Below are 10,600 nucleotides of genomic sequence, written 5' to 3' on the forward strand. Positions count from 1 at the left end.
AGAGCTATCTCCTCCATCAAAACAAGTGATAGATAGGTTAGAGCTCCTAAAGTCCTCGTTTGATTGAGACTGAGGCTCATAGACAGGAGATGGCAAGGCGTGACAAACATGACTACTAACACTCCCTCTCAGATCTTGGATGTGGCGGAAGGCCAAGGGAGAAACAGATCCTGGGGTGGCAAGAGGAATGCCAATGTCGATGAAGTCCATCGATGAAGATTGCCGATGAAGAAGCTCCTCGTAATCCTGGGAAGCCCCCTCTAAAACAATAGGGGCCAAAAAATCCACAGCCGCATCACCCAGATCGCTCCCCTTTGAAAGGGATGGGGGGGTACAAGGGAACCACCAAAGGAGAGGATGGGAGATAGGAAGGAAGCTGTGGAAAAGAGGGTGCACAAGCGGGAATGAGTGTAGCAATAGACAATTGCCTCGAAGGACCCTGTATAAGAGAAAGCCCGCTCTATTGCCAACCTATTGTAATAACAGCCCCTGTAGAAGAATCCTCAATACAAACGGCTTGCTCGATGAAGACCAAGCCCTGTAAGGCCATAAATTGAGAGGAGTGGAAAGCCCAAGTTCGGAACATAAAGAGCATGTGAAAGGGAGCTCAACGCACGGTTGGGAAATAAAGGCAAAGTGCCAATACCAAAACGGCCTACTCGGTGAAGACCAAGCCTTGTAAGGCCATAAACTGACAGGAGTGGAAAGCTCAAGTTCGGAACATAAAGAGCATGTGAAAGGGAGCTCGAGGCACGGTCGGGAAATAAAGGCAAAGTACCAATACCACAAATAGGCACCGAAACAATGTCATCAACAGTGACTAAACCCTTAGATTGGGCATAGATCCTGCAACAAATCACCTCGTGGAGTCATATGACTAGAAACTCCACTATCAACCAACCAAGGCCTCTCAGAAGATGAGGCAACCATAGAAGAAGGCTGCCCCAAGTCAACAATATGAAGGAACATTGACTTATGGGTAACCGCTGGAGTAGAGGTAGAAGGCTCAGATGTTTTAATGCCATCCTTTGCTCTCGGACGAAGGTGAGGGTACTTTTTTCAACATTTCTCCTCTAGATGTGTCTCCTTTCCAACAATATGGGCGTTTAGGCTTCTCCGAGTCGAAGTCAGAGCCTGAAGAACTCTCTTGTCTTTTTGTTTGTGACTTCCCTTTCTTTTGCATCCCCCCTCCCGAACCTGTAACAAAAGCTTTGGTGGAGGTGGGTCCAATAGCTACCTCTTTGGCGCACTTGTCATGCTCCAAAACAAGTGGGGCAAGCTCCTCCCATAGAAGCTTCTCATGTATCCTCGATGTAAGAAGGTTGGTGTAGAAGACATCAAATCGGGGAGATGGCAGCTAAGTTAAAAGAATCATGGCCATATCCTCTGAAGAGATCATTCTGCCAAGGGACGCAATATTATCCCTCATGTCCTCCAACCTATTGATATGAATCTTCATGGAAGAAGAATCATCAACAACGAGTATTCTTAATCTCTTATTGAGAGTAATCAGATGGGCAAATGTCTTTTGATGATACAAAGAAGCAAGCTTTGTCCACACTTCCACTACTTTGTGCAACCTGCACACATGTACTAGGACAGAATCTTGTAAGCCCCTAAAAAGAAAAGATCGAGCTCTTGAGTTGAGCTGATCCCATAAGGCCGCATGATCCATTGAGGATCCAATGGTGGGATCCTCCGCTAGACGGGGAATAGGGTGGGTAACAAACTCCCAAAGATCGAAGGTATCAAGGATACACTCCATCTTACATGACCAAAGCGAGTGGTTGGAACCATCAAGTTGGTCTTCTTTGGGCAAAGAAGGGAGTACGGGCACCTGTATAGAGGGTGCCATGGATGGCATATGAAGGCGAGCAAAATGAGCCTTCTATGAAGCATGGGAGAACGGGGAGGAGAGGAATCTTGTACAAACACGTTAGGTGACCTCCGGTCGCCGCGTGAACTAGCATGAAAATCTCTCTGTCTGGCAGAGAGGAAGGAACAAAGACCTCATTCTCTGAGTCAACAAAGAACTGGTGATAAGACATCTTTGTATATGTCTGCAAAACACCCACAAAAGTTGCGTTTGGCTATGGACAGCCCCGTGATAGGAGAAATCGGCTAGAGGATATAGAGATCTCGATGTAGAAGGTGTGCGTGAGGGAAAAAATACAATGGATTGCTAATGAAGGATGCAGAAGCACCAAAACACTAATGTGAATGTTGTTGCTTGCTCCTGAAAGGTTGCATTTGACTGCAAAAGATAGTCGCTTGGCCAACAGACAATCGCCTCCACTGAGTAGGCTCTAGATGATGATGCTTGAGCGCTAGATGTAGTTGCTAGCTACTAGGAGCTTGCGTTTTCAGCAAATGTAGATGTGGATGGCCTCATGAACTCTGTGTCGCTCTCTAATACCATGCTGTGATACCATGTGAGAGTGCACAATGGAAGAAGGAACTCCAACACTGAGGAAGAGAGAGACAATCTGCAAGAGAAGAAGAAAAGAAACCTGCATTGAACAAGGAACAAATGCTGAATACAGAACGAGGACTGATCAGTCCCTGCACTCAGCCCACAACGTTAGTGAGGGCACTAGATCAGGCTGATAGTGACAGCAGCACTGAAGATGGAGGAAGATGATGGAGTTGGAGTGTGCACTTGCCAAGGAAGGAGGGAAGATGATGATCTAATTGATTGGCAAGTGGGAAATGGCTATAAATAGCCCAAAACCCCAAAAACTGGTCGATCTGAAATTTGGGGTAAAAAATATGGCTGACCAGCATTTAATGCCAGTAAAAATGCTAGAAAAATCCTAGAAAGGATGGACAATGTCCAGTAGGTGAGGTAGGCTAAAGAATGGAGAAGCTGCCCCGGGAAATGCACATAATATCCTGATTGGAGGAGAAAATGCACTGAAATGCAATAAACTAAGTGCTCTAGAATGAGCTATCTCTATCAAAACAAGTGATAGACAGGTCAGAGCTCCTAAAGTCCTTGTCTAACTCAGACTGATGCTCACAGGTAGGAGATGACAAGGCATGACAAACATGATCACTCTCTCTCTCTCTCTCTCTTTCTCTCTCTCTCTCTCTCTCTTTATATACATGCCAAAAATTCTAGTTACTTAAGCTGGTTATGATCCACACACATGAATCATAACCACTGATGCATCCACATGCCAACTCCCAACCTTGCTTTGACCACCAAGGCAAAGTAATGTATAAACTTAGTATAAATAGTGCCTCATAGCAATGATTTACCATATTATACTCATTTAAAGTATACATTAACTACAAACCACATGTAACTCATGGAATTGTACTTCTTGCATCACTTGCAAATGTACATTGCATACCATCCATGTATCCCATATGTGCTTTGCAAATGTGTATCACATCCAAATGTGTATTCCATGTATTCCACACATGTCAATGACCTTGCAAATGTACAGTTTTAGAGCCTAGATGCAAACTATACATGTTTGGATACCAACTCATAGTGACTAGTACACTGAATAATGATCCCAATGGCAGAAATACTATTAGCTTATAGTACCCTAGATACAAACTCAATATTTGAGATCCATACATAACTGAGCTGTCCATCACTTAGGGAGTGGAGGTGCAACCTGCCCCTTGAGCATCATACGATACTCTAGATATTGTATGTCCGGCTGCTCCGGAAAGAGCTCGATCCTACCAGGTCATCATCCATCAATTTGCATCCATCATAGGTTAAACAATACTGAAACTTCACTAAGAAGCACATGGAAACTTTACTTCTTAACTTTTCATGCCCTCAAGCCTACACTAGGTTCTAGGCATTTTTCCCTTTGGAGCATGGAGATCCTTTGTACTTTCACATTGTTGCAATTCTAACTTAACTGGCAGGAAACCTCACATCTAGTTGAATAGCCCTTCCTATATACTTGACATGCTAGGAGCACTAGATGCATTAGGAAACATGTGAATTTGCATAGTACCAGCCATACCAAGATACATTTTTCCATATATTGCATGCATTACTACTTGCATTTTTCCTCATGACCAATAGCACTATACGAAGCATTTGCACGACTGGCATTGATACCATGAGTTCCAAACACATTGTGGTTAGCAAATGCATTACCAAACATGCTATTATGTGCCCTAGCATCATGCCAACATTGCTATACATTGAGGTTTCCTTCCCACTTGCCATATCGCATACATTGGGCCTTGCATACCATGCATGGGTGGCTGCATACCAAATACATTTGGTCCTTTTTAGAGCTGTCCTAAGTCTGTCTTGTGTTTTAGAAATAATTGATCTAAGAATCTCAGATAATGTTTGGGGCTATTTGAGAGCCAACAAAAATAGCCAATAGCAATAGATTAATTTAGGGGCTAATTAGGTGACTTAATACACATTGTCCTTCAAACCTTTGGCTCCATAATGGCTTTCTGGTCTCTAGTGAACATGGCCATCGAGTGACTTTCCTAAATGGACAATATCGGACTCTCAGCTTTTTTCTAGACTCTAAGTGAAGCTTGGTATGTAGCAGGGTGCCTTAACTTCTCCTTTTAGAGATATTGTCCAAACTCACACTGGCTGGAGCACAGGTGATGTGGTCCCTTTGGGCCAGGAGACTGGCTGACCTGGCTGACTTGATCAGCCACTCTGCCATGTCGTGCACCTGTGCTTGTGCTGTCCTCAGCTCTCCCATATGCTGGTATTTGGCTCTTTAAAGGAGAAATTCTTTTCAATGGATGCTACATGCTGCCTGTCCCTTTAATCTCTAGCTTGATTTGGTGGGGAGTTTCTTTTGTACAAATTTACTATATGAGATGCTAGATTTAGGTCCCCATCTTGTCAAAAAGCTAGTGGACACTTTTAGAACTCTGCTGCTCACTAACTTGGTAGCTTTAAGTAAAATCAATGGCAGATCAAAGTGTGCGTAGTTTCTGCAGCAGCTGACAACTGTAGTTTTATGGCAGCTTTACTGTGAGCTTGACACCTGGCATCTTTCTGTTTTACTATTCTGATCCTTCTCTAACCATACTGATGAGGATTACTTTTGTATTTTGGCTGTATTATAGTGTGATAAGTGTCCATTTGACAAGCTCAAAATCTTTATGGGGAATCTCTGGCATCGTTTCTTTCCTTCGACAGCATAGGCAGGTCAATATTTCAATACCTTGATGCTTATGGTTTGTGAGTGCACGACTATTTCTAATTTCTTGTTGGGGCAGCTCCTCTGGCAAGCTTCTGACTTTGTATTTTTCTTGAACAGGGGCGTGATGTTTATATTCTGGTAAGGTTTTATTGGCTTCCTCTTCTTTGAATTAATCATGAGCCACCTGTTTTTGTTTTCAAGGCATAGTAGTTTGTGCATTTTACTAGAAACAGAGGCCTAAATAAGATCTGAATCAGGCAGGATAGGGTCATGACATTAGCAGCTCACTAATGATTTGCATTTTATGATTTTCCACCACTGCTTTCTAACTAATATAATATCTTCCTGTGAAACATAGGGGTCTGCAAATGTGGGGAAATCAGCTTTTGTGGGTGCAGTGCTGCGTAAGTTGGAGGTTTGATGCTGCTATCTATCAATTTTGACATAATACAATGACAATATTGGATCACTGTGATTGGATACATGGGCATCAATCCAACTCTGTGAACTTCTTTCTATTTATCTGAGCAAACCTAATTGCGTGTTTAACAGAAGAAATGGCACAAAGAGATCCTGCTGCCACAGCTGCAATGAGGCATATGCCGGTGCAGTCTGCTATGCCTGGCACAACACTTGGACCAATTGAAATAAAAGCTTTTTCTGGAGGAGGGGTGAGATTTTATGTTGATGGCTTTTATGGAACTATACAAGATGTGTTTGCACACAATTTGTTGGTCAACTAGGAAAACTTGCAGACAGCCAAAGGTTCTAATTTTTGCACACTATCTTATTGCATTTTTTAGGCAACACATAATAAACTTGAAGGAAACTAGCTCTCTAAGTTTACTGTAAAGGTGTGCTTGTGCATTTGTCATGCCCATCCAGAATACTTCATGATCGCCAAAGTGATCATTTTGTGGGTAATTTTGGTAGTTGCGAATGTGATTGTGTTGTCTGATGCAAGTATGTAATATTGGTGTGTGATATCACCAGAGCATGTTCGACACGCCTGGAATTCATGTGCATCATCGGATGACAGCTATAATCTCTCCAGATGATCTGGGTCTTCTTGCCCCTCGACGACGGCTTCGAGGATTCTTTATCTCTCCATCTGTATCAGGGAAAACTTCAAGATTGTGGCCTCTTAATGATATAGGATCAGATTCTGACCTGGAAAATGATGAGCAGTCAGATCAAGAAAGCTCTTCTGAAGATGAGTCTGTGTCACAAGGATCTTCGAGTACAGTTGGAAATCAAAACTGCTTAGCTGGAATGTCAGTACTATGGGGAGGCATTGTGAGGCTTGATATTATCAAGGTAGGTAACTATGCTTGCTGCTCAGCAAAAGCTCAGTTGGATGAAGAATTGACTATTCATGATGGTTTATTGCAAGGAAACAGGCTCCTCCAGATGTGGGTCTGCGCTTTTATGGACCAAATGCTGTGACAATTTATAGTGTTCCAACTAATGAGGCCGATCAATTCTACAAGGTACATTTCAAGAACATCATTGCTGTAGATGTGGACCTAATTGTGGGATAAATAGGTATTTGATTATCTTTACTAGGAGGAGCTGGGGAAAAAACTTATTCCACCAAGGAACACAGATGATTGGGAGGGACTTCAGGGTCAGCACTCTTTCAATTGGACACTGGAGTCTTGGGACAGGTAGTGCCATGCTTGTGAAGCTTTTTGTTATTGAACTGCATGATAACATGTTTATAATAAAGTTCAGCAAAGCCAACACAAGTTCACTACAATAAAATCTGGTGCACACTGCTGATTTCTCTGCTTGAGCAATCTGAATATGCATGTAAGACTACAACTGGAAACGTTTGTATTTGGTCCAAATTGAAAATGTTAAAACTTGAGCTTACATCCTGCTTACTTTTCCACAGGCCGTTATGTGATATTGCCTTCTCTGGTGTGGGTTGGTTCAGCATTGAGCCTGCTTATTCATATGCTGCTGAAGATGTTGAAGCTGATAAACACAATCGAGAAAAAGAAGTGCAAGTAATAGTTCATGTGCCGAAGGCCCTTGAGATATTTGTGAGGGCTCCATTACCAGTGGGTGTCCATGGTCCAGAGTGGTATGATTACCGGGACCTAAGTGATGAGGAGCTAGAAGCAAGGCCTAGACTTTTCTTGTCCTAAACATTTGCCCTAACCTTTGAGATGCTGATTTCCACATCATATCAATGTTCACCTCAACTGAAAATGCTTTGTTGGTCCAAGGAGCGATGGAGAAAGTTGGTCCTTGTCAGTGCATTTATGAAGCTACATCTCAGCAAGCTCATGCATGTAAGGACACAACACTGTGATGTGCTTCGTGCTAACATGATATACGTGCTTTGCATGTTTCGCAAGGTTGAAGAGGTGTGTGTTAAGACACTCCGTGATCCGCAAACTGTCCAATCTTACCACATTGTAAAAGCAGGCAACTTAGCTTCTACAAGAAAATGTCCCCAATTAGGTTTTCTATGATCCATGTAAGAACACCAAAAGTAAAGACATGCTACCATGTTCCAAGCTTGTTGTTACCATTCTCTAAGCTAGCAGATAATTGAGAGCTTGAGTTATTCAATGTTCTGATACTGGATTGAAGAAGAATATGGTCCATGAACGATTCTGCAAACTTCAATGTGAGGAGACTACTCTTGAGCCGATTTCGAGTAAAAGCTTGAGTGACATAACAAAGCTTCTCAAGCACAGAGAGAAACAAGAGCACGCAGATTCTTCTGAATATCTGAATTTTTTTAGAGAGGGGAAAGCTGAAGTGCAGTTGATCGTGCTTCGGATTTATGTTGAGGGGAAAATGTTACTTCATGGCCACCGAAGGGGTCATACAGCCATTGATGGTGCCCTGCATGTCTCATAGTGTTGTGATTAATATGCCCCCCCTTACCCTGGTGGACTTTGAACTTGGTAGGTTGGGCCATTTATTCTTGAAGTGAGAAGTCTGTTGTTGCCATCTCTCTCTCTCTCTCTCTCTCTCTCTCTCTCTCTCTCTCTCTCTCTCTCTCTCATATTTGATGGCTTGCTAGATTAAAGTGATGAGATCATGAGCACTAGCTTCCTTTTATTGGGCATGCAAATGTCAAGCTTCTCTATTATGTTCTCTTCCTTTTTGTGAAGAATCTGTGATCTTCCTTTTCCACATCGTCACCTTAGCATAATAAAGAGACTGTGAAGTCAAGGTAACCTTGGGGGACCTTATTATTCATTACCTTAGGGATTCAAGTATTCAAGGGCAACAACATGCACATGCAACAAAAGAGTGTAATGGCATTGTTGTGCGGACCAGAAGTGTGAGAATGACTAAATCTGTGAGATCTAAGTAAGGCCATAATTTACTAGTACCTGGTCCTTTGGAACTCAATTAACATAAAACGTTAGACAATAATAATTAATATACATTTAATTCAAGTTGAATTCCAGAAGTGTGGATGTGTGCTTATTTTGCATTATCTAAAACAACGAGAAATTTCGTAGTTGAAATGATAGGATTAGTCTTGATCATGTCTATATTGATGCCTTGTGAGTACACGAGGGTATTCATCAGGGGGTTGCGGGGTGAGGAGCTCACATGAGCCAATTTCTAGAAAGCAAGGTGCTCCTTGTCCAATTTTGGCTAGTTATATATTGCATCAATATATATCCCCCTACCTTGCTTGCATCATGTACAACTTGAAAGCATGGGAATTTGCCATTGCTATCCATCAATTCACTTGATGCTAAGATTGATTTTGCTCGGTTTGGTTAAATGAATTTTTGATATTAGATCCATAGTGTAAAATCGTAAAATGTTTGCTCTTGTGAGTCAGCTAATATTCCACAAGTGATACTCTTGGGACCTTTTAATTTGTTCTTAATTTGGTTGTCTTAACCATATCTTGGTGTTATTTTAGTGTTACTATCTTAAACGGTTTCCATTAAAATCCATAATGTTTGAATTAATAAATTTGTCTATTTTGAACTTGTATCTAGCAACTTTGGGATTACAATTTACAACTTGAGAATCACAATTCAGACTTATGGTATGCATAATGCCTATGTTACACCCTTATCCTTTAAAAAATTTTGAGATGTCCTCGTTTGGAGCAAAATGAAGGACGATTCTTTTACAAGGCATCTTCTTCTTAATAGTCTTTACATTGTACATGCTATTCTCAAAGAATGCATGATTTGAGGGGCTTCTCTCTAATATCAAGGGTTCTTTTTCGTGGTATTCCAAATACGTTGTATGCTAGCATTGCAATTTGTTAATAATCTAAGGTAAGGGGCATATGATTTGAGTAGGTTGACATGAAATACATTGTGAATTTGAGATGCTTGCATAACCTCAATTTACAAGCTTGCTTTTTAGAGACTTGATTATCTCATAGATCCATAGTATCTTCGATTGAGCTTAATGTATTAAAAAAATGATAAACAATTTTCAAGTCTTACCCTTACGAAAATCATGTTGCCTTCTTTGAACTCATTTGGTTTTTTGAGGATATGCATAAATCTTTTGTTGGTCTTGAGCTACCTTTGAACCCCAACAAATATCCTTGACTTGCAAGTCCACAACACGGCTTTTGAGGCTTCTAGTTTAAGAGTTGGATTTAAGAAGCTCAAGGGTGACAAACCTTCTTAGCCATATAGAGCTTAGATTTGTGTGATCTAAACGCTTTGTTAATAAATAATATTGTAGGTAAATTCTATGGAACATGGATGTTCAATCCATCTTTTGGGTTTGCACCAAAGTTGGCTCTTAGAATGTCCTTAATGTCTTGATTCACTCTTTTAGTCTATGGCCATCTATTTGAGAGTAATAGACAATGTAGAAAAAAGGCCACATTTTGATAGCTTGAAAAAGGCAAGTCCAAGGCTTACCTACAAACTTTGAATCCTTGTCACATTGATTATGCCCTTTGGTAGATTGTATAATGTGAAGAAGTAATTAATGAATAGTTTGGTAATATATAAGGACCTATAGGTAAATTTGATGGGGTTTAAATAAGCTATCTTTGTTAGTTTGTCCACTACTACCATAATAGATTCATATCCTCTAATAGCATTAGGTAGACTAACTATAAAGTCCATATTTATTAATTCCCATTTCATCCGAGGAATGTCATAGGGTTGAAGTTTTCTTGGCATTTTGATTCTTTATATTTAGACCCTTTGGCAAGATAGGCATTAAGGCATGTAGCACAAAATGTTTCTCCTTATTTCTATCCAATGGTATCTCGTTTAGATAGCATTAAGGATTCTAATATGACATCGATGTCCTACAATAGTGCTATCATAAGCTTGCAATAAGATTTTCATCTTTACCTCGTGCTATACAAAAATGCAAAGTTATTTGATGGTAAAGGTGTCCTTTATTGACTTGTTAATCCTTTATTTAGGACTTCTCTTTGATAGAAACTTCTCCTTGGATTAATACTTCCATATGTG

General features: G+C 40.9%; 1 protein-coding gene across 1 annotated transcript in view; it reads left to right on the forward strand.

Moving 5' to 3' along the window:
- Window positions 1–8,116, forward strand: part of NOA1 (P-loop containing nucleoside triphosphate hydrolases superfamily protein) — a 34,725-nt gene extending 26,609 nt beyond the window's left edge. Inside the window, exons 5-12 of the mRNA XM_087690246.1 lie at window positions 5,080–5,161; window positions 5,274–5,294; window positions 5,515–5,560; window positions 5,709–5,827; window positions 6,150–6,473; window positions 6,557–6,646; window positions 6,723–6,823; window positions 7,054–8,116. Of these exons, the coding sequence (XP_087546372.1) occupies window positions 5,080–5,161; window positions 5,274–5,294; window positions 5,515–5,560; window positions 5,709–5,827; window positions 6,150–6,473; window positions 6,557–6,646; window positions 6,723–6,823; window positions 7,054–7,309 (1,039 nt within the window). The 3' untranslated portion in view covers window positions 7,310–8,116. The remainder of the gene's footprint in view (window positions 1–5,079; window positions 5,162–5,273; window positions 5,295–5,514; window positions 5,561–5,708; window positions 5,828–6,149; window positions 6,474–6,556; window positions 6,647–6,722; window positions 6,824–7,053) is intronic.
- The last annotated feature ends 2,484 nt before the right edge of the window (window positions 8,117–10,600 follow it).

Source organism: Lygodium microphyllum, chromosome 12 (genome assembly GCF_053477565.2).
Source record: "Lygodium microphyllum isolate KBCC chromosome 12, Lygodium_microphyllum_v1.1.10, whole genome shotgun sequence".
In the NCBI taxonomy this organism is placed as follows: Eukaryota; Viridiplantae; Streptophyta; class Polypodiopsida; order Schizaeales; family Lygodiaceae; genus Lygodium; species Lygodium microphyllum.